A 25,356-nucleotide genomic window follows, 5' to 3' on the forward strand; every position below is an offset into this window, starting at 1 on the left:
CCAGCACTTCACAGTAACATGTAATTAATGAAACCACTGGTTAGTGAAACCAAAGTTTGGAACAGAGCAGGCGTTTCTCCAAATCACCCGCAGTGAGACGTGTCGATGTGACGAAGAGGACGTGTCGATGTGAAGAAGAGGACGAGTCAGTCGTGTTTCTTCTCCTCTGAATAATAACGAGCAATTTGCATTTGAATAAATATCAGTTTCCATCATGTTGTTTGTGCTTTGCAGAAAAACATATTCACTCCACTGACCTGCTGTCTGCTGGTCACATGACTCATGACATCACAGCAGGTAACAAACAGGTTAGAAATAACTGAACAACAAATCCTTTCAATGAGGCGGCGCAGAGCCAGTCGTTGGTGTCTGGGTGGAAAAGTCTCTCAAGCTAAGTTTACACAACACTTTAAAGTCATCAGACCGCTGCACTGTTCACACCACGCAAGCTGCTCTCATGTTATCAAGGGTCTCGAGGCCAGCAGGAATCCCTATTGAGTATGTCACAGGGCTGCCTCCTGACAGTCGCTCAAATGTTAGTCGATTAGAAAGGTCATTGGTCGGCAAGATTTCATTGGTCGCTTAGTCACAGAAAAAACAAAACCCCTATATGAGTGGGACATGTGTGAGTTTAATTTGAAAGGACAGACACAGGAAGTGTCCACACTCAGCAGTCAGACAGGAGTCAGGTTAATTTCCAGGGCTGGTACCTGCGGTTATTCCACAGGCTAGTTAATAACATGTCGGGCAGGAAATCCAAAGTGTGGACTGTTGGTCCACTAGGAACAGTCTTAGTTGGGGCGGCGGCCCTAGTGTGTCATGTGACGCGCAGGTCAGACCACAATCAGGGGTCGAGGGGTCGCTTACTAGAAAATATAGAAGTCAAAAAGTGACAAAGCAGCGTTCTGAGTGACTTATGAGGCTATTAACTTAGGATATTGTGTGTCAACCTGCGCTGGAAAATAAGCCAAAAACTGCAGTTCCTCTAATGTCCACTAGAGGCTGGCTCAACAGTGAGTCAGTCCCCACAGACCTCCATGTTAACATGTAGATATAAACGTGTTTACAGCCTGGTACAAAAACAGTTTTGGTCTCTGTAGCTAATTCCAACATTCATGACAACTCACAACTGTACGGGACTGAAGTTTTTTACATTTTATTAAGGCTTAAAGTGATGCATAATTAGGGGCGGGGCCTCTTTGAGTGACAGGTGGGTGCATTCTGTTGACACGTCACAACCACGACAGCAAATGTTGGCTCAGTAACATAACCATGGCGTAAGCACAGATTGTCAGAGTACAGGTGTAGCTTTAGTTGTCTCTACTGCAGTGTGATTTTTAAGTTATTATTTGTAACATTTTGATCATCTAAAAAAGTCTTGTTCAGTGTTTGGTTGGACTAAAAGAACCTGTTAAGGACTCGGATGTTCGGTTTTTCAGATCTGCACGTTTTGTTTAATGGTTTTAAACTTATTTTCACTAATAAAAAATTAGCATTAGCATTGTCACAGTTGACCATAGACTGTAAATCCACCGTGCTAACCAGGCTAACAGCTAGCATTAGGTCTATCTCCACCCACCTTGGTCATTATGGTTAATTTCAACATTCATGACTGTACGGGGCTGAATTTATGTAGAACTCACCTGTAGATTCTCTCGCCCAAATGTGGTCACTTCTGGCTCCAACGCGACGGCCAAAATTCTGAACTAAAGGCTTCAAACTGGAAGTCAACAAACCAATGGGTGACATCACAGCAGCTACGTCCATCATGTCATGCAGTCTACGGTGTCCATCTAGTCCACCTTCTGTTCAGTGCAGCCAAATATTATAATATGTCCTGTAGCACCCTGAGCTGAGTGTCCTCCATGTTTGTTTGTACCTGCTTCGGTCTCTCTGTTGGTGTGGACCCCATTTATCCCCTACATCCTTACCTCCTGGACCTCGTCTTATCCCCTACATCCTCACCTCCTGGACCTCATCTTATCTCCTACATCCTCACCTCCTGGACCTCGTCTTATCTCCTACATCCTTACCTCCTGGACCTCGTCTTATCCCCTACATCCTTACCTCCTGGACCTCGTCTTATCTCCTACATCCTTACCTCCTGGACCTTGTCTTATCCCCTACATCCTTCCCTCCTGGACCTCGTGTTATCCCCTACATCCTTACCTCCTGGACCTTGTCTTATCCCCTACATCCTTACCTCCTGGGCCTTGTCTTATCCCCTACATCCTTACCTCCTGGGCCTTGTCTTATCCCCTACATCCTTACCTCCTGGACCTCGTGTTATCCCCTACATCCTTACCTCCTGGGCCTTGTCTTATCTCCTACATACTTACCTCCTGGACCTCGTGTTATCCCCTACATCCTTACCTCCTGGACCTTGTCTTATCCCCTACATCCTTACCTCCTGGGCCTCGTGTTATCCCCTACATCCTTACCTCCTGGACCTCGTGTTATCCCCTACATCCTTACCTCCTGGACCTCGTCTTATCTCCTACATCCTTACCTCCTGGACCTCGTGTTATCTCCTACATCCTTACCTCCTGGACCTCGTGTTATCCCCTACATCCTTACCTCCTGGACCTTGTCTTATCCCCTACATCCTTACCTCCTGGGCCTCATGTTATCCCCTACATCCTTACCTCCTGGACCTCGTGTTATCCCCTACATCCTTACCTCCTGGGCCTTGTCTTATCTCCTACATACTTACCTCCTGGACCTCGTGTTATTCCCTACATCCTTACCTCCTGGACCTCGTGTTATCCCCTACATCCTTACCTCCTGGACCTCGTGTTATCCCCTACATCCTTACCTCCTGGACCTCGTGTTATCCCCTACATCCTTACCTCCTGGACCTCGTCTTATCTCCTACATCCTTACCTCCTGGACCTCGTGTTATCCCCTACATCCTTACCTCCTGGACCTTGTCTTATTCCCTACATCCTTACCTCCTGGACCTCGTCTTATCTCCTACATCCTTACCTCCTGGACCTTGTGTTATCCCCTACATCCTTACCTCCTGGACCTCATGTTATCCCCTACATCCTCACTTCCTAGACCCCTTTTTATCCTCTACATCCTTACCTCCTGGGCCTCGTGTTATCCCCTACATCCTTACCTCCTGGACCTCGTGTTATCCCCTACATCCTTACCTCCTGGACCTCGTGTTATCTCCTACATCCTTACCTCCTGGACCTCGTGTTATCCCCTACATCCTTACCTCCTGGACCTTGTGTTATCCCCTACATCCTTACCTCCTGGACCTTGTCTTATCCCCTACATCCTTACCTCCTGGACCTCGTCTTATCTCCTACATCCTTACCTCCTGGACCTCGTGTTATCCCCTACATCCTTACCTCCTGGACCTCATGTTATCCCCTACATCCTCACTTCCTAGACCCCTTTTTATCCTCTACATCCCCTACATCCATACTTCCTGGACCTTGTCTTATCCCCTACATCCTCACCTCCTGGACCTCGTCTTATCTCCTACATCCTTACCTCCTGGACCTTGTCTTATCCCCTACATCCTTACCTCCTGGACCTCGTCTTATCTCCTACATCCTCACCTCCTGGACCTCGTGTTATCTCCTACATCCTTACCTCCTGGACCTTGTCTTATCCCCTACATCCTTACCTCCTGGACCTCGTGTTATCCCCTACATCCTTACCTCCTGGACCTTGTCTTATCCCCTACATCCTTACCTCCTGGACCTTGTCTTATCCCCTACATCCTTACCTCCTGGACCTCGTGTTATCCCCTACATCCTTACCTCCTGGACCTTGTCTTATCCCCTACATCCTTACCTCCTGGACCTTGTCTTATCTCCTACATCCTTACCTCCTGGGCCTTGTCTTATCCCCTACATCCTTACCTCCTGGACCTCGTGTTATCCCCTACATCCTTACCTCCTGGACCTTGTCTTATCCCCTACATCCTTACCTCCTGGACCTTGTCTTATCTCCTACATCCTTACCTCCTGGGCCTTGTCTTATCCCCTACATCCTTACCTCCTGGACCTCGTGTTATCCCCTACATCCTTACCTCCTGGACCTTGTCTTATCCCCTACATCCTTACCTCCTGGACCTTGTCTTATCTCCTACATCCTTACCTCCTGGGCCTTGTCTTATCCCCTACATCCTTACCTCCTGGACCTCGTGTTATCCCCTACATCCTTACCTCCTGGACCTCGTCTTATCCCCTACATCCTTACCTCCTGGACCTTGTCTTATCCCCTACATCCTTACCTCCTGGGCCTTGTCTTATCCCCTACATCCTTACCTCCTGGACCTCGTGTTATCCCCTACATCCTTACCTCCTGGACCTTGTCTTATCTCCTACATCCTTACCTCCTGGACCTTGTCTTATCTCCTACATCCTTACCTCCTGGACCTTGTCTTATCTCCTACATCCTTACCTCCTGGGCCTCGTGTTATCCCCTATAAATCATTTCTGTTGCTCCCTCTCTCTCCGTCTCTTTGTTCTACACCCATGTCTTGTGCTCTCATTGGCTGTAGCTCGCCAACAAAATCCTCAGCATTTCCAGATATGTAGCGTGCTAGATATTTCAGGAGTGTCTGCGATGCATCGACAAACACCGCCAAGCTAACGTCGATTTGCCCCTGATCTGGGCTTTTGTTTGGAGCTCCAAAAACTGTTGGCGAGCAGAGAATCAGGGCTGAAGTCGTGTCAGGTGAACTTGGCGTTAGACTTTGCGTTGCAAGTAGACGTGTCAGAGACACGTCAGATATCTGGAGCAGATGTGCAGCGTGTTATAACTCCAGATCAGCAGGAATAAAATAATATTGATGCAGTTAAAGCAGAAGCGTCTGTGAAAACATCTGAACGTCTCTGCAGATGAAGCTGAGTGATTTTTCCAGTGTCTGTTTTATTCATGAAAAGTTTCTCCTTCAGTTCATTAAATCTCTGCAGACGTCTGAAGACACTCTGCACACACACACACACACACACACACACACACACACACTGTCCAGTGTTTACCCTCATTAAATCGCATGTTAATGCCTCCATGCTGATACACAATAAACACACACACCTCTACACACACATCAGACGGCTCCGTTTAACTCATTGTTGTTCGTGCAGACGTCACGTCACAGCAGCTCGTTAATCGTCTGCCTCCAACTTTCTCTGGAACAGAACCGCCGTCTCATGTTTTAATCTAGTTTCTGCTGAATCACATTTTATGACATGATGTCATCGTTTATGACGTGAGAGACAGTAGAATTCAAACCGAAGCAGATTCAGATAGATGCGGTCTATAAACGACTTTAACGTTTATTTATTTCTGCCATTAAACAAAATAAAACCACCGTCTGTCCGTGGCTGCTGATTTGTGGAGCTCGTCGTGCTTCGCTGTGATTGGCTGAGAGCGTATTTATGTCTCTGATCTAAACTCTGCTTCACCCCGGCCTGTTTGCACTTTGCTCTGCTGCACAAACACAAAGCCACACAGACCCTCTGCTCCACGTTTGTCGTCGTGAAATCGTTCCCTCGTGTTGATAAAATGTTCCCGCCGTGAGCGTCAGAACGTTCCTAAAGCTCAGACTTCTAACAGAAACCCAAACACCCGACAGAGCTGCGTTCTTTTATTTCCTCCTCCTCAGATCCTGCGAGGAACTTTTTCATCAGACAGAGGCTGTTTTTGCTTCCTGTAACGAGGAGAGGAATTACAGTTAACGAGGCAGCTAACGAGGCGGCGGCTGATGAGGAACAAAGATGTCGCAATGTTAACGAGAGAGACGGCTGGTTAACGAAGGTTGGCTGAGAGTCTGCGCTTTAATGGAGGGGAGACAGAAGCTGATTGGTCAGCGGGTCCACCTCTCTCCTCTTCATCACTGAGCTTCTCTCTCTCTGATAGATTCGTCCAGAGCTCAGATGAGATGTTTCAGATCAATACTGCGCTCTCCCTCTCTGCAGCGTGTGTGTCAGAGGGGAACCTATATTACATAGCAGTCAACTGCAGCAACTTAATGCATTCATTCAGTCTCACACACCGAGGACGAAGACGAGGAGGAGGAGGGAGACGAACTACTGCTGTGTGATGGAGGTCTTCATGAATCTGAGATGTCACTCAGGACCTGACAGGGACATGTGACTCTCCTGTGTCCACTCACTTCACCTCAGAGTGAAAAATCTCAACAGCTATTAAATGGATTATTATTAAAGTCCTGATACTTCACAGACCGAACCATAAGTTACATTCAGAAAATAAAATACACAGCTGAAACGGCCTCGACGTAGCAACCGTGACGTCACCCGCTGGTTTATGGACTGCTGTGTTGAAGCCTCACGTTCCAGCCAGAGATGCCCATATTTGGAGGAGCGAGGGTGGATCTGACTCACTCAGTCTGTTTCCAGTCCCAGCTGGACGAGGACATCTAACTGGCCTACTGTCCTTGTCCCAGTATACAAGCACGGGAGGGGAATCCATTTATTGAGCCAAGTATGTGCGACTCCTCTACGATAGGTGGAGATATGCCCCCTTTCAGCTTGTTAGTATTGGACCTTTTTCCTGTTGACCTATTACGTCACAGACCAAACAATGGACAAACAAGTTAGCTACGGTTAGCTAGCAGCTAACTGCTACCATGGTGGACAACTTTACAGCTCTGTACATTTGGTCCGTCCAAAAAGTCACGGCTCTGGATGTAGATTTCTCCATGTTGTTACCGGCTTCTTCTTCTCTTACACATTTAATGCTATTGGACTTCCGGGTCAAAGCCCGGGGCGGAAACTGTGGAGCATGCTCAGAGCGCCTCGGCCAGTTTGGGCTGTATACATGCAGGAGTCACATGATCTGGGTGTGTTAGTCCCATTGTGACACATTCACTGCAGGACCATTTCACTCACACTAACATGTTTACGGGGATTTTAAAAGTCCGGTTTAAGTCGCACTAACATGTTTACGTGTATTTTGAAAGTCCGGTTTAAGTCGCACTAACATGTTTACGTGTGTTTTAAAAGTCCGGTTTAAGTCGCACTAACATGTTTACGTGTGTTTTGAAAGTCCGGTTTAAGTCGCACTAACATGTTTACGTGTGTTTTGAAAGTCCGGTTTAAGTCGCACTAACATGTTTACGTGTGTTTTGAAAGTCCGGTTGAAGTCGCACTAACATGTTTACGTGTGTTTTGAAAGTCCGGTTGAAGTCGCACTAACATGTTTACGTGTGTTTTGAAAGTCCGGTTGAAGTCGCACTAACATGTTTACGTCTGTTTTAAAAGTCCGGTTTAAGTCGCACTAACATGTTTACGTGTATTTTAAAAGTCCTGTGTCAGTCACACTAACATGTTTACGTGTAGTTTAAAAGTCCGGTTTAAGTCGCACTAACATGTTTACGTGTAGTTTAAAAGTCCTGTGTCAGTCGCACTAACATGTTTACGTGTATTTTAAAAGTCCGGTTTAAGTTGCACTAACATGTTTACATGTATTTTAAAAGTCCGGTTTAAGTCGCGCTAACATTTTAAAAGACTGACACAATGAATTTATTTTCTCTGTTGTCATGGAAACGTACCGACAGACTGCAGCACTTGGTGGAAACGCCTCTCAGACAGCCTGTCAATCAAGCAGCCCCGCCCTTAGAAGGGTACTTCGCCCATTTTCAACCAGCTGTGTGTCCAAACACTGTGAGCAGTGTGTGTGAATGAACTGTGGTTAACTTCCCTCCATCTAACCAGTGCTGAGATATCCCTCCTCGCTGTCCGGTGATTCATCATTGTCATCATTCAGGACATCCACAGCGTCTGCGTTTGTCTGCTGAGCAGGTCGAGTGCAGAAACTGAACCAGACAGAAACTCTGCCGTAAAACAACATCAACAAAAATCAATCATCCATTGTTCCCAAAATATCGATCAGTGTAGCTTTAATATTTCTCCTAATGTGCAATATAGGCATGACGGTCTCATGAGGCAGCGAGCACGAGGAACAATAACGATAACTCACCTGTTGCTGAGAACAGCTGAGACCTGAGAAACCTCGTCCTGTTGGTTCTGTGTGACTCATGATCATCATGTTCACTGCAGCTCAACATCAGCCAACCTTCCTTTGACTCTTCATAGCAAAGACGCTGCAGCCGCCAAATATTATAATATGTCCTGGAGCACCCTGAGCTGCTGGCCTGCCATGACTCAGAGTGTCCTCCGTGTTTGGACAGAGTGTCCTCCATGTTTGGACAGAGTGTCCTCCGTGTTTGGACAGAGTGTCCTCCGTGTTTGGACAGAGTGTCCTCCGTGTTTGGACAGAGTGTCCTCCATGTTTGCTTGTACCTGCTTCAGTCTCTGTTGGTGTTGACCCCTTTTATCCCCTACATCCTCACTTCCTAGACCTCATTTTATTCCCTATATCCTCACCTACTAGACCCCCTCTAATCTCTTAGAACCTTACGTCTTCCTCCCCACCTGTGTCTCCTCATCCTCACCTCCTTCTCCCTCGCTCCATCAATAAACTCTCCTCCATCAGTCGCCATATATTATTATATATTTTACACCAAACATGATGAATCAGCCTCTTCATCGACTTCCTGTGTAAAACTATAGCTGCAACACACACTCACACACACACACACACACACACACACACACACACACACACACAGACACTGCAGTCGTTTCAATGTGAAAGCAGGGAATTGCAATTTGAGACGTTGCTTAAAGAGATCAGTGTGTCCTCTGTGTGTGTGTGTGTGTGTGTGTGTGTGTGTGTGTGTGTGATAGATATAGAACTGAATCACACTTGTGACACACATAGGCATAAATGTGCACACACACACACACACACACACACACACACACACACAGAAAAGCACCTGACTCAACAGTTTCGCCTTCAGTCACATCTCTGAATCTGAATGAGGTGTGTGTTTCTGCGTGTGTGTGTGTGTGTGTGTGAGAATGTGTGTGTATGTGTGTGTGTGCGCATGTCGGCGTGTCATTAACGTGCCTGTGTACTCCTCCTCCTCTTCTTCTGTGGTGTCTCCGCACAAACATAATGGCAAACATTACAGCAGGAAATGATGTCATTTTCATTTTTCCCTTCTCGGCGTTTGGGAGACGAAGCGAAGCCTCGCCGCATGAATTCATGCATGAGCGTGTGTGTGTGTTTGTGTGTGTGTTTGTGTGTGAGTGTTTACATATTTATGTGTGTTTATATGTCGTGGTTGCCGGGACAACGCTGTCGGCTTGGTTGTCAATCAGGATTACTGTGACAACAAGCGTTACCCTGGCAGCAGCGACTGTTGGCAACCTGCAGGATGTCACGTCTCGTGTGTGTGTGTGTGTGTGTGTGTGTGTGTGTGTGTGTGTGTAACAGACTCGTCCTGTCGTCTAATAGATTCTCTCTTTATCTCGCCCCTCTCAGGCTCTCTCCATTATTCTCTCGCTCTCTGTCTTTCTTTCTGCCTCGCTCAGCCTCTGTTTATTATTCTGTTTCTTCCTCCATCTCTCCTCCTCCTCCCTACCTCATCCCTCCCTCCATCTATCCTCCTCCTCCTTCCTTCATCATCTCTCCACACCTCCTTTCAGTTTTTCTCTTCTCACTGACTGTTGTTCACCTCTTCCTCCTCCTCCCTCCACTCCTTCTCATCTCATGTTTCTTCCCTCCTCCTTCCCTCTTCTTCTCTTTTCCTTCCCCCCTCCTACTACCACTCATCTTTCTCCCCTCCTTTCTCCTCTTCCCCCTTTCACTTTTCCTTACCTCTACTTATCTTTCACATCTTTCTTCCTCCTCTTTCTCCTTCTCCTCTTTTCCTTCCTCCTCCTACCTCAGCCCTCAAGCTCCTCTTCCTCTCTCCCTTTCTCCATTTCCCATTTTCCTTCCTCTATTTTTTCTTCTCCCTACACTCCTCCTTCCCCATTCTCCTCTTTTCCTTCCTCCTCCTACCTCCACCCTCTCTCATTTTTCTGCCCTCCTTCCTCCTCTTTTCCTCCCTCTTACCTTCACTCCTTCTCTGTCTCATTTCTCCCTCCTCCTCCTTGTCTTGGTTATCTTCTTCCTCCTACCTCCACTCCTCCATCTCATCTTTCTCCCCTCCATCCTCCTCCTCCTTTTCCTCACATATCCTCCCTCCTTTTATCGCCTTCTCTCCCCCTCTTCCTCCTTTTTCCCTGCACGTTCTCCTCCCAATCTTTTTTCTCCTTTTTCGTTCTTTTAAACATTTCTTCATCGCACCACCTCAAGTTAACCACTTCCTCCTCCTCCATTCCTTTGCACTCCTCCTCATAGCTCCTCTTCCTCTCTTCCTCTTTCATCTTGCACGTCTTCAGTTTTCTATCTTACTCTTTTTGTCCCTCCTTTTTTCCACCTCTTTTCCTCCAGTCACTCACCTTCCTCTGTTCTTCCTCCTGCCTCTCCTCCAGCTCCTCCTCTCTCCTTTACCTCGTCTCTCTACCCCTCCTTTCAGTTTCTCTCCTTCTCCCCTCTTCCACTCAGTGCTCCTCCTTTCCTTTTCTTCTCCTCTTTCCCCCAAATACCCCTGAATTCTTTCACTTCTTTATCTTTCTTTTCTCCTTTCTTTACTTCTTCCCGTCAGCTCCCTCTCCTCACATCCTCCTCTTCCTCTCTTTCATATTTTCTTTCTCTTCCTCTCCCTTTTCTCCTTTGATCTTCCCTCATCTTCCTCCTTTTTTATTTTTTTTATTAACCAGGCAAGTCATTAAGAACAAATTCTTACTTACAATGGCGGCCTGGCAGAAGGCAAGAGCCTCTTCCTCGTGGTCCTCCCATTGCTCCCTCATCATCTTTCTTCTTCTCTGCCTCTATTCTTCCTCTTTATCTTCCTCCTCCAGTGAACCTCCTCTGTTTTGAATATTTAGTGCTTCGTGGCGGCTCCTGATACTTTTCTCCTCTTCCTCCTGCTCCTTCACTTTTGTTCCCTCTTTTTATTTTCATCTTTCCTTTTTTCCTGTCCTCCTCTCTCCACCTGCACTCCCCTCTCCTCCTCCTCCTCCTCCTCCTCCTCCTTTATACTCCTTTCATCTCTCCCTCCACAAACAGCCGGTGAAAAATGCAGGAGTGCGATAACGTAAAGTTTTGCGAGGGATTATTTGCTGGAGTTTTAATTTGCTTCCTGTTTCTGTCAGCTGACTGACAGACGGACGTGACAAAGCTGCGATAGTGAAACATTCAGCCCGGCTTAAAGAAATCAGGAGGAAACAGAACATGTCCTCGTGTTTATTTTGGATTATCTCTCTCTGCGAAGCTCCTTTTTCACACCCAACAAGAAAATCTGAACAAGTTAGAAAGTCTTCTTGTAAAAAACTTGAGCGTGAGGCAGCCGACCTGTCGGCGCCGACTTCACAGGATTATCCTTTCACCCTCTGAACTCTGATTCCACCTCAAATTTCTTCTTTGATAGCTGTGAAAGGTTCAAAGACTCAAACAGAATCCTGCTTTATTCAACATTTATGGATTTATTCCAGGACTCCAGTTGTGGGGGTCGGAGCTTTGACCCGAGCCACACAGCACAAGATTTAAAGCCAGATGTGAGAATATGATGAATTGAATTATGGGTCACTTCACGGGTCGTTTAATACAACAGCAATTCTGCTTAACTCGACATTTCATTTAATGACATCGTTTGGATCCAGGGCCAAATGTGAAGCAAATTAGGCTTCGTCAACGTAATGATGTACAGTGTGAGACAGTGCAGACTCAGGCTGCTGCCTTCAACGTCTCTGGCTGTGGCAGAGCCTCGTGGGAACTGTTGTGCATCAGTGAGCAGGACTGATTTATGGCAAAACACTATTTACACCTTATTTTGAGACAGTTTGAGAGATCTGAATGGATCTGTGGAGAACGATCCCGAGTGGAGCCAAGAACAAAACCAATCAGAAATACTCCTGATGATACGTTTGTGCTTAATGGCTGACACACTGTAACTGGACCTGTTAATGAGGAGTGTAAATCACCAGTTTCATCCAGATGTTATACCGTATTGATTCTTTGGAAAACGATGTGATATTTGCCGATGTCACAAAGTCCGCCACAATGCAGTTTTGAGTCCATGTGATTCAGGGTCCTGCGATCGATATGAGACGATATCATCTGATCATTTAACACAGATATTAAAGAAGAAGCTGCTGCAGCTTTATTTGTTACTTTGGGCCATAAAAGATCAAAACAGCACATAAATAATAAGAACAGTGAAGCTGACTTTAAACTGACCCCACTAACACACAGGAAACAGCACATGGATCAGTTAACCTAAAGTCCTGGAGACAAACTTGTGTCTTAAAGTCCTGGAGACAAACTTGTGTCTTAAAGTCCTGGAGACAAACTTGTGTCTCAAAGTCCTGGAGACAAACTTGTGTCTTAAAGTCCTGGAGACAAACTTGTGTCTTAAAGTCCTGGAGACAAACTTGTGTCTCAAAGTCCTGGAGACAAACTTGTGTCTTAAAGTCCTGGAGACAAACTTGTGTCTCAAAGTCCTGGAGACAAACTTGTGTCTCAAAGTCCTGGAGACAAACTTGTGTCTCAGAGTCCTGGAGACAAACTTGTGTCTCAAAGTCCTGGAGACAAACTTGTGTCTTAAAGTCCTGGAGACAAACTTGTGTCTTAAAGTCCTGAAGACAAACTTGTGTCTCAGAGTCCTGGAGACAAACTTGTGTCTTAAAGTCCTGGAGACAAACTTGTGTCTGAAAGTCCTGGAGACAAACTTGTGTCTCAGAGTCCTGGAGACAAACTTGTGTCTCAGAGTCCTGGAGACAAACTTGTGTCTTAAAGTCCTGGAGACAAACTTGTGTCTCAAAGTCCTGGAGACAAACTTGTGTCTTAAAGTCCTGGAGACAAACTTGTGTCTCAAAGTCCTGGAGACAAACTTGTGTCTTAAAGTCCTGGAGACAAACTTGTGTCTTAAAGTCCTGGAGACAAACTTGTGTCTCAAAGTCCTGGAGACAAACTTGTGTCTCAAAGTCCTGAAGACAAACTTGTGTCTGAAAGTCCTGAAGACAAACTTGTGTCTCAGAGTCCTGGAGACAAACTTGTGTCTTAAAGTCCTGGAGACAAACTTGTGTCTCAAAGTCCTGGAGACAAACTTGTGTCTTAAAGTCCTGGAGACAAACTTGTGTCTTAAAGTCCTGAAGACAAACTTGTGTCTCAAAGTCCTGGAGACAAACTTGTGTCTCAAAGTCCTGGAGACAAACTTGTGTCTCAAAGTCCTGGAGACAAACTTGTGTCTTAAAGCCCTGAAGACAAACTTGTGTCTCAAAGTCCTGGAGACAAACTTGTGTCTCAAAGTCCTGGAGACAAACTTGTGTCTCAAAGTCCTGGAGACAAACTTGTGTCTTAAAGTCCTGGAGACAAACTTGTGTCTCAAAGTCCTGGAGACAAACTTGTGTCTTAAAGCCCTGGAGACAAACTTGTGTCTCAAAGTCCTGGAGACAAACTTGTGTCTTAAAGTCCTGGAGACAAACTTGTGTCTCAAAGCCCTGGAGACAAACTTGTGTCTTAAAGTCCTGGAGACAAACTTGTGTCTTAAAGCCCTGGAGACAAACTTGTGTCTCAAAGTCCTGGAGACAAACTTGTGTCTCAAAGTCCTGGAGACAAACTTGTGTCTTAAAGTCCTGGAGGCAAACTTGTGTCTCAAAGCCCTGGAGACAAACTTGTGTCTCAAAGTCCTGGAGACAAACTTGTGTCTTAAAGTCCTGGAGACAAACTTGTGTCTCAAAGTCCTGGAGACAAACTTGCGTCTTAAAGCCCTGGAGACAAACTTGTGTCTCAAAGTCCTGGAGACAAACTTGTGTCTTAAAGTCCTGGAGACAAACTTGTGTCTCAAAGCCCTGGAGACAAACTTGTGTCTCAAAGTCCTGGAGACAAACTTGTGTCTTAAAGTCCTGGAGACAAACTTGTGTCTTAAAGCCCTGAAGACAAACTTGTGTCTCAAAGTCCTGGAGACAAACTTGTGTCTTAAAGTCCTGAAGACAAACGTGTGTCTTAAAGTCCTGGAGACAAACTTGTGTCTCAAAGTCCTGAAGACAAACTTGTGTCTCAAAGTCCTGGAGACAAACTTGTGTCTCAAAGTCCTGGAGACAAACTTGTGTCTTAAAGTCCTGAAGACAAACTTGTGTCTCAAAGTCCTGGAGACAAACTTGTGTCTCAAAGTCCTGAAGACAAACTTGTGTCTCAAAGTCCTGGAGACAAACTTGTGTCTCAAAGTCCTGGAGACAAACTTGTGTCTCAAAGTCCTGGAGACAAACTTGTGTCTTAAAGTCCTGAAGACAAACTTGTGTCTCAAAGTCCTGAAGACAAACTTGTGTCTCAAAGTCCTGGAGACAAACTTGTGTCTCAAAGTCCTGGAGACAAACTTGTGTCTCAAAGTCCTGGAGACAAAACAGGATCTAAAAGGAGCTGAGCACATCCAAGCAGAGAGAGAACACTGGCAGCAGCAGCAGCAGCAGCAGCAGCAGCGTGATGCTAAAAAAGAAACAATACGTCATCCTGTTTTTTCCAGTTCACACTTTCCATCTGCCTCAGAAACACAACAACAGTCCAGCTCTGATATCACATTAAGAAACAGATCCAAGAGCTTAAACTTTACAGAGAGGCTGTTGTGTAATCACATCACAATCACAGCTCACTGCCATTATAGGTTTTATGAGGCACACCAAAGACATTAGGGTCAGCAATTAATTTACCAATGATGTACCATTAAAGTCACACAGGCTGGTTTGTGTTCACCAGATCAGCCAAAAGCTTTTTATTTGTTTAATGTTTCTCTCAAAGGTTCCACATTTGGAAAATCTGCTTCTTGCCGAGAGTTAGATAAAAGGATCGATACCATTTAGATGTTTGTACACCAAGTATGAAGCTACAGGGAGCAGCAGCTTATACCCACCATACACTGGAAGCTTTTATCAAAACTGGGGATCTTGCAGCGTCACTGTTTACAGAGTACAACTAGATTCCCTTTGAGATTATTTCCCATCCTGCTCCTGGTGGAAAATATGACGCCAAACTCCCTTTAAGACATAAAACATATTAACAATTCTTTACATGTCTGCTAAAACACATAACTCTAGAAACACAAGATAAAAGCCGACATATGTCGACAGTATTCTCATCAGTTTGGCATCATTGTAATCTGTAAAGAAAAAATGGCTAAACGTAACCACGTGTGTGTGTGTGTGTTGGCTAAATGTAACCACGTGTGTGTGTGTCGGCTAAACGTAACCATGTGTGTGTGTGTGTTGGCTAAATGTAACCACGTGTGTGTGTCGGCTAAACGTAACCACGTGTGTGTGTCGACTAAACGTAACCACGTGTGTGTGTCGGCTAAACGTAACCACGTGTGTGTGTGTGTTGGCTAAATGTAACCACGTGTGTGTGTTGGCTAAACGTAACCATGTGTGTGTGTCGGCTAAACGTAACCATGTGTGTGTGTCGGCTAAACGTAACCATGTGTGTGTGTGTGTTGGCTAAATGTAACCACGTGTGTGTGTCAGCTAAACGTAACCATGTGTGTGTGTGTGTTGGCTAAATGTAACCACGTGTGTGTGTCGGCTAAACGTAACCACGTGTGTGTGTCGGCTAAACGTAACCACGTGTGTGTGTGTGTTGGCTAAATGTAACCACGTGTGTGTGTCGACTAAACGTAACCACGTGTGTGTCGGCTAAACGTAACCACGTGTGTGTGTCGGCTAAACGTAACCACGTGTGTGTGTCGGCTAAACGTAACCATGTGTGTGTGTGTGTTGGCTAAATGTAACCACGTGTGTGTGTCGGCTAAATGTAACCACGTGTGTGTGTCGGCTAAATGTAACCACGTGTGTGTGTCGGCTAAACGTAACCACGTGTGTGTGTCGGCTAAACGTAACCACGTGTGTGTGTGTTGGCTAAATGTAACCACGTGTGTGTGTCGGCTAAACGTAACCACGTGTGTGTGTCGGCTAAACGTAACCACGTGTGTGTGTGTTGGCTAAATGTAACCACGTGTGTGTGTCGGCTAAACGTAACCACGTGTGTGTGTTGGCTAAACGTAACCACGTGTGTGTTGTTGAAGGAAACAAACATCAGCTGGTGGTGTTGTACAGACGTAGTGCTTTTATTTTGAAAGAGACTGTATCAAACTGTACATTTCCTGTGAAAACAGAAGTGTATGTTGAAAACAGACAATGCATGTAACAGGCTGAAGTTGACACGGCGTCCCAGAACGTCAACAACCAACACACCCAGGGTACCTTGGACGTCATATGTGGACGTGGGAAGTCTGAATGGTTTATATATTCCAGCAGTTCTCCTGACGAACAGTCCAGTGCCAAAAATAGAAAGTCTATCTGTGGCAGCAGATGTTTAAATCGTGGCGAGCTGCCACAAATATATGAATATGCAGGAAATCCTGGAACATCAAGCGAGACAACAGTTTTTCCAGCGTTTACAGAAGCTGTTGTAACGTCAGCATTGATTTATGATCAACACCTGATCCTAGATCAGGTAAAGGTCCAACCAGAGCCAGAAGTGTCCCAATTCTGTGTCAGTTTTTCATCCAGCTGGAGTTTGTTTTCTGCACGTAGAGTGAGTGACTTTGCAAAATGGTTTGCAGTGCTGAAAATAATCTCATCGTCATCCCTTGAACCATTTTAAGCCTCTCTGAAAGTCATTTCTCTGTTTTATCTGACAGTAACACGGCTCTGTTGTTTCTCTCGCAGGTACCTGGCGGTGACTCAGTTCAGTCCGATCCACGCCAGGAAGGCCTTCCCCTGCTTCGACGAGCCCGTCTACAAGGCCACGTTCACCCTCACCCTCCGCCACGACCCTCAGTACACCTCGCTATCCAACATGCCCGTGGAGAGCACCTCGCTGGCGGACGAGGACGGCTGGGTGACCAACCGCTTCGCCCGCACGCCACGCATGTCCACGTACTACCTGGCCTGGGCCGTCTGTAACTTCACCTACAAGGAGACGCAGACCGACAGCGGCGTGACGGTCAGTCTCAACACACACAACAAAGTTTTATTACATGTCCATGGCGTCTAAGTCCCTCCGAACATTTCTGCCTTTTTCTAACACGACTCAGACGATCAGGATGTTTTAGTTTAAGTACAGAGGACAAAAGAAAGAAAATATAATTAACACGTCTAATGAAGTCAAACTACTATAACTCAAAACTCTGCAAGCAAAATCATCACAGAGGTATTTTTCTTATCTCGTGATCCCGACTTAATTATCTGCTTTTCTATAGATAAGAAATTAAAGTGTAGTTTAAAACATTTACCCTGTGATTTTGACTTAATGATCTCATTATGTGCCAAATACAAATGTTGTTGATTCTGTGTCAGCCGCCTTTTTTATTTCTACCCTCTCTTCTTCTGCGTCTCCCGTTTGTCTCGAGGCTGAGAGAGTAAAAAACACCGTGATGAAACCTGTGTGGATACAACAGGAAATAGAGAAGCTCGTTAGCTCAACACACTGACACATTTAAGGCCCTGATCACCTCTGAGCTGTGTTTCATATCATTAAGAACTTGTCTGCCGGCGTTAAAACACTAAATATCTCCAGATATTTGACATAATGAAGTTTGGATAGCTTGATGTGTCAGATAAACAGATAAAAGACGTCAGGACCAGGAAATAACGGCTTCAAATGACACGTAACAAGTGTGCTAATCCTGGCTAGTATTTCTCAGCCGATGGAAATTTAATTAGGAAAACACTTTAGCATGACCATATTTGGAGAACATGTCAGTGTGTGTATCCTGGTTGAATATAGGTTTGACAAATCCTACTCAGTCTTGATATTTTTTGGACTGAGTATTTTCTCTGGTATTGATTTCACTTATTTTGTGCCTGTGGAGGCCCTGAGAGGGAAGAAAGAAAAATTCTGGGATTAATTTTCTAAATCTGATATAAACGGTCTTCTCTCCTGAGTTTATGACTCAAGAACAGCTGAAAGAAAAGGTTTTACCAGGATCATCTTTTTAAGTTCCTTAAATGTTTTTTTGTCTTTTTCATCTGTGAAACAGGTGAAAAAGAAAAATCTTTTTCCGTTCAAAACATTTTTGCTTGTTGTCTAAAATCATTCATGTTTTCTTCCGGGTGAGTTTTAATGTCTCCTTTCACTCTAAATACAATAATGTTGCACACCTGAGCACAAAGAAGACTCTCAGGCGTGCATGAGTTTAAGATCCTTTACTTCTGTAAACACAGAAACACAAGCACATCAGCACGACCACATCGCGACATGCAGGCTGGCTGGGGGGTCCACTGATTAATTAGCGCTAGCTTGCACCTCACTTAAAGGACCCTTAGGCTGCCTCACAGTGCCTGTGAAGAGCTTTACTCATTTTATACACATTCTAACCCACTGCAAATATTAGCTGTTCTTATGCACAAAAATAAGATTACAAATAAATACAAATAATGACAGCCAAATAATGAGAAAATAGTACACACATAATACAAACTAAGAATGGGGGGTGTCCGCTTATATTGCCCACATTACTATGAGTCCCACAATAATAATAATAATAAATTTTATTTGTAACGCACTTTATATTTAACGAAAAATCTCAAAGTGCTACAACAGCAAGAAAAGAAAAAAATAAGTTAAAACAAGAGGTAAAAGCAGTTATCAAAGTAACACGAGCAAAAATTACAGATTAAAAGATTTTTTAAAAAGGTACGTTTTAAGACCCTTTTTAAAACAATCAATTGACTGTGGAACCCTCAGGTGTTCTGGGAGGGGGTTCCACAGTTGAGGAGCAGAGGAGCAGGAGGCTCGATCTCTAATGTGCATATATTGTTAGCAAGTTATGTAACATGACTGTTTGATCTGCTGATCTGCTGTTACAAGAAAACTTAAATGCTTTTAGTCCGTTTTAGAACGAAAGGTAGTCGTGCACTTCAAAAAAAAAACATTTTTTCAGCCCCCAAAGCTCTTTTTTTTTTTTTTTTTAATATATATACTTGTTTTCACAGATGGAAAAAGTATCTTGGAAAAATCATCCAAAATCTTCTATTGTTGTTTACCTGTTTTACAGATTTAAAAAGATAAAAAAAAAAGAACATAAGAAAATTGTTCCGTTTTGTCAAAACTTTTTTCCCATCTTTTGTTTTTTACAGTTAGGAACTTAGGGTTATTTTGGCAAACAAAAAACCTCAAAAAAAAAAACAAAAAAAATCCCGAAATGCACGAAGGGTGTTTTGGCAAAACTTTTTTGTACTTTTTTTTTAATAATTGTAAAAAAAAAAAATGAAAAACCCTGAAAAATCTTCTGTCAAAACTTTTTTTCCCCACCATTTTTTACATTTTTTTAAAATTTTTTTTTAGTTTTCTTAAAGATTATCGTGGCAAAACTTTTTTTTTTTTTTTACCTGTTCTTAAAATATATGTAACATTACCCATGATAGCTAGCCAATAAAGTGTCTGCCTTAGCCAGTGATCTAACTGTACGTTCACACCAACAGTGACCAATGAGAGCTCAGCGACTTGGGCGACCTGGTCATCAGCTGCATGTCCTGGGCGACCAAAGCGACCGGAGCGGGTCCGGAGGGGAGTTAAAACTCGTTTAACTTATGGTAATGAGCTCTGACACGGTTCGACGACAACCAGTTGGAATGAAGCAGGTCCCAGAGAACAAGCCATGTAACTTTGGTTCCTACAGCACACTTGTTCCCACAGTGGATATCGAGACGTCGATCACTTGGGTTGGCGCCCGCTCAGTCCTTTATAATGTGTCGCTGTTCAGTTACAGAGACCAAAATAAAAAGAACGAGGCTTGGGACGGCGCCACAGAGGTAGTTAGCTGGTCTGGTGAGTTTTTTAGTGTGTGATATAGCATGCAAGTCTTCCTTGCTTGGTTTGAATGGGATGACATACGTTTTCTGTTTTCATTGACCAAACATAACTTTTGACTGAACGACAGCAAGCAGCAACTACGCTGCCTTCAAGCCAGTAGTCGCTTTGCGGCTCCTTTAAATTGACAAGCATGATCGAACGTTCAGTGATTCATGTGATGAGCAACTACAGCGACCAAAGCTGACACAAATGTTTTTGACAGTCGTGCTTCTTGGGCGTCCGCGAGAGACTTTGCCTCTTTGGAAGCTTCTGGTCTGAACGTACAGTAACATCAGCTTCCATCAGCCAGCTAAAGCAACAATATCACAATATCTCACGTCAGCACTTCCTGTGACATGAGGACTTTGTTTTGGCAAAGGGAGGCCTGGGAGTATGGGACACTGAATTTGATTAATTTTTTGTTCATCAGACCACAAATGAACCATTTTTAACGAGCTAGTGCAGTTACATACGGAAGTTACATGCAGTTCATTTAAGTCAAGAACACAGGAGGGAAAACGATCTAGATCAGACTGGAAATGAATTTCCTGAATTTATTTTTCTCACTTGCTTCTAAGGGCTTCCATATATAGCAGTGCTGCAGCCAGGGATTATTTAACACTGTAAAAACATTAAAAGTTGTGAACTAAATCTGTAAGTAAAAAATTAAAGTCTCCAGACTGAGTCCTGATAACTCTGAACCTTTTTCTGTGATTCATTGAAATGCAAAAAACTTGTGTTGACTTGTGGTCTTCAGTTTTGGGAACGGAAACCAAGCTCTCTCTGCTGTAGTTAAATGAAATGATCTCTTTTAATTATTGTTAACTCAGCTTTAAGGTTAAATCGTCTTCACTCAGAGGTCGCAATGATGGAGGTCATGGAAACACATCTTGATAAAACGACACGTTCAAATCTTCATCACATAAAAACAATGATCGATATCTCCATAAAACATCTTAATGAAATTATAATGTGATCAGGACGACTGGTTTAAAATACTACCAACGAACACCATTCTCCATCTGTAGATAACGAGTGACTCAAACTGTCTGAAGTCTAAATCTTGATAAGAGTTTGAATGTGTGCGATGGTATAATGAAGTCAGACAGCAGTTATTTGTTATCTCAGGATAACACAGTAATTAAGATGTGAACTCCAGATAACGGTTTGGTATCTTGAGATTAGAGATGATTAACTTCCTTCAGTAGAGAGGTCGACATGGTTTCATTACTGGCTTTTCTCCCAGCTGATGTGCAACACGAGGGTGGTCTGGATCGGAGCGTTTTATAGTCTGACTCTGTGGGACTTGTGTTATTAATAAAACATGTTAGTACTTATGGTTTCTGTCACTGCTGTTACTACTCTTTGTTTTAGTTTCAGGGGTGGCAGTTTCAGTTACTTTGCTTTTAATAGCCGACCCAAATCAACCACCAACTAACTGGATTATGAAAGAAAAACAGAAAAAGAGGATCCTTCCTTTCAGTCCAGGGCAGCACAGACTTTTAAAGCTTCGTGCAGTCAGAGGTGGAAAATTGTTGTAAGTGTTCTACCTTTCATTTTATTGTCTTTTGGCTTTGTTGAAAGACTGGCGGGCAGCATCATTACAGGCTGTTCTCACAAATGGTTCCTATGTAAAGTACATATCGCACGTGTTTTGAAAGGCTGTGATCAAGTGACCAATGTGCTGATGGCAGTAAACAAGGTGGAACCAGTCCCGGACGTTTATAAGGAGAAAGGTTGGGGTGGTGGAAGGTTCGTCCTCATCATGTTTCGCCACCTCAAATCTGACCACAGTAACTTTACCTGCATAAACCAAGTGGTGCAGTGGAGATTATACGCAGGTGTAGGGGCTATACCCAACGGTTTTTCCGGTTGTCAACAGTAGACGCACCTATCAGTCAAAAAGCCATTGGAATATATAAGAGAATAGCCAGCTCCTCCTCAGTATCCTACCCTACACTCACCTCATCCACTACCACTACATCACTGCCTAAACCGAAACACGCCCAGCCATGTTTCTTTACCTAAACCTAACCACAGTAATTTTAATTGCCTAAACTTTAACCCCGTAATGTTACTTATGTATCTTTATGTAAAGGATGTTATGTTATTTGTGGGGCGCTAATTCGTAGTATATCATATTGATTGTCACTACATTTTACAGAATTATCGTACAATACCAATAATTATCGTAGCCTTCATCAACGGTGGTACAAATGGACCTATTAGGGTTGCAGTGATATTCCAGTTTCAAGGTATAGAGGGAATCACCTTGTTGTTTACAGTTTAGCTACATATATATATATATATATATATATGTGTAGCTAAACTGTGCTGGTTTTCTACGTATTCTAAGTATTTGTAACCAACAAGGCGATTTCCTCTATACCATGAAAGGTTGACGGTTGTCATACAGCAGGGGTGTCCAAACTTTTTTAAATGGGGGGCCAGATAAAATAATGTGAAAATACCTGGGGGCCAACTGATTCTAGCATATCTTTTAATGATTTATTACTACGTGATGCCTGTCGACAAACTGTATGATAGTCCTGTCATTGTGAGGTGAAGGGTAAAAATGCGAAGTGATCTTGCTCCATTAACCGTCATTGTGTAAAGGGCCACATATGGTATATTTTGAAAGTCAAGGTGAGGGCCAATTAAAATTGGTCTGCAGGCCAGACTTTGGACATGCCTGTCATACAGTGTGCATTTGCTTATCTACGATTTATTAAAAAAAAAAAATCAACTGGAGGTTGAATCGCTCCTTAATTTGAGTTATTTTTTAAGAGGAGACTTTTTACACGAACTTCTATTAACAAAATAGTTTCAAGTTTTATTAATAGTGATAAAACGTTCAACCAACAATGACCCCTCTTGTTTTCATTCCTTTAAGACCCATTTTGACTGACTGTAAGAAAAGTTCTGTGATACTGGGATACCGTGAAACTGTGATGTTTTCTGAGGCGGTTATCGTACTGTGGAAATCTCATACTGTTGCAACCCTAGAACGACAAGTGGTTAACAGATTCAGAGCTAACCCTTGACATACCTGCTTTGCTCTATTGAGAGGTGGTGTGATTTCTGGAACTACAGTGAACAGAACTTTTCTCATAGATTCAGTGACTTACACTGTGGATCCACTGTTTTCACCCTATATTTTATTGGCAAATAATAATTTATCTTCAATGAACGTACGCCAATTCACCAGTGAGCACTTCCTGTTTGCAGTGAACCCACAGATGTGCAGACAGATATCACTGGATCACTGTGATACTGAGGGAAACTTACAAACATGACATGAACTTTCCATGAACGCCTCTTTTTGTCTCAGCACCGGTGATAGCCGTAGCTGGAGGTATTATGTTTTCTCGTTGTCCGTCCATCTGTTGATGCACACTCATATCTGTCCATACGTCCGTCTGTACGACCAGCTCTCATGATCACAATATCTTAACAGCTCGTTAAGGGAATTTCTCCAAATTTGGCAGAGACGTTCACTTGGACTCAAAAATGATCTGATTATAATTTGGTGGTTGAAGGTCAAAGGTCAAGATCATTGTGACCTTGTGACCTCATGAATCCAATATCTAAAAGAAGATTTGGCACAAATGGACTCAGTTATGAACTCAGTAGATTTTGGTGGTCACAAGTCAAAAACCACAGTGACCTTGCATCTGTCTCATTCTTGTGAATTCAATATCTCAAGAAGGCCTTGAGGTAATTTCAACAAATTTGGCACAAACGTCCATATGGACTCACTAATGAACTGATTAGAATTTGGTGTCAAAGGTCAAGGTCACAAAACACATTTTTGTCCATAACTGAAGAATTCATTCACTAATTCTGACCAAACTTGACACAAATGTCTAACAGGGTAAAATAATGAAGGTCAAAGGTCAAAGGTCAGCTTGACTGTGACATCATCATGTTTTAACATCATATCTCAGGAACAGAAGGGGAGACATTTGGTCAGATACTGAATTGGTGACTCTAATCTTGAAACTGTGCTGATTGTATAGATCTTCTGTGTGTGAAGCATCCATGTTTTCACTGACATGGATGGAGACTGTCAGAGACACTGGACTGGTGGGCGGAGTCATACAACCACAGGGTGGGCTGGTGGGCGGAGTCATACAACCACAGGGTGGACTGGTGGGCGGAGTCATACAACCACAGGGTGGGCTGGTGGGCGGAGTCATACAACCACAGGGTGGACTGGTGGGCGGAGTCATACAACCACGGGGTGGACTGGTGGGTGGAGTCATACAACCATGAGTGGTAATTGTAATTTTCTGTGGTTTCTAAGTGGGTTTATTAGCAATGAACATTAGCGATGATGATATCCTCTGAAAGTGGTCGTCACACTGAATCAGTAAATATATGCATCACATCTGTGTGTTCAGATCTGACTGAGTTACGACTCTAAAAACGGGTGTGATTTATGACTAATTGCGGCAATTGGGCGCTAAGGGTTTTAAAGTAGTTTAATTGAGACACAGCTGCTGCGGCTGCAACTGCTGACCGTGTTGAGAAGCTGCCAAATCAGCAGCCAAACCACAATAAATTACCTCCAGTTGTTTTTAGAACACCTGAATGGACCTGTGCCTTTCACCTCACGCAGTTCACACAGTTTAAAAACAAATTAATTCTTAATAATTGAAGCTGAGAGTCGGCTCCACCTGGGACCTGGGGCCCTCGGTGAGGCTCTTCTACCTGTTTTATTTCTACCCCTCCTGCTGTTTATCATATCTATCATGTCTATGATTCTGATCTGAAAGTCAAAACCTTCCTCTGCTGCATATGGCTGATATCCCATCATCCTCTCTTTAACTACCGTAACATTTAAAACAGAAATATGCACCAGCACGCGTCTGACGCTCCTATACAAGGACAAACACATGCACGACCTTGTTTCCTCTCCTCCTCCTCTTCTTCTTCCCCTCCTCCGATCATCTCTCTATCAGTGTAATTACAGCTCATCCATCTCGTCTGCCAGAAACTCAAGGACAGCACTCCAGCACACACACACACACACACACACACACACACACACACACCTACACACACCTACACACACACACACACACTCTGCCTGCGCCTCCTTGTTACTGAAAGATAATTTTAGTGAAATGCTGTTTTAATGACAAATCATATCTGGGTCATTTATAACCATCACCATTCTCCAACTGCGTGTGTGTGTGTGTGTGTGTGTGTGTGTGTGTGTGTGTGTGGTGATATTAGGGTGGAATCTGTCAGGCTTATGAGTTTGAGTCTTTGTAATGAATATATTAATCTATTGTTTTTTGTCCTTCTCATTTTTAGTCACCAGAAAAAAAAAAGTACCACTTCCATTATTGGTGCTAAAAACACAACACAAAAATACTCTGTCACAAATAAAAGTCCTGCAACAAAAATTGAGTCAAGAAAAAGTAAAAAAGTAAAATCGTGAAAATGTAGTTAATCTTGCACTCCACCCCCATTTTGTGTCAAAAACGCCTAAAATGACATACCCAAATTAAAATGCCTGTAGCTTCTGAACCGCTCTGACTACATGCATGCATGAGG

The 25,356-nt window shown here is 43.8% G+C and overlaps 1 protein-coding gene across 1 annotated transcript in view; it reads left to right on the forward strand.

Annotated features, from left to right (window-relative positions):
- Window positions 1-25,356, forward strand: part of LOC125882777 (thyrotropin-releasing hormone-degrading ectoenzyme-like) — a 275,288-nt gene that overhangs the window by 18,152 nt on the left and 231,780 nt on the right. The window contains exon 3 of the mRNA XM_049566632.1: window positions 16,665-16,941. Within this exon, the coding sequence (XP_049422589.1) occupies window positions 16,665-16,941 (277 nt within the window). The remainder of the gene's footprint in view (window positions 1-16,664; window positions 16,942-25,356) is intronic.

The sequence above is a fragment of the Epinephelus fuscoguttatus genome, linkage group LG22, assembly GCF_011397635.1.
Source record: "Epinephelus fuscoguttatus linkage group LG22, E.fuscoguttatus.final_Chr_v1".
Classification (NCBI taxonomy): Eukaryota; Metazoa; Chordata; class Actinopteri; order Perciformes; family Serranidae; genus Epinephelus; species Epinephelus fuscoguttatus.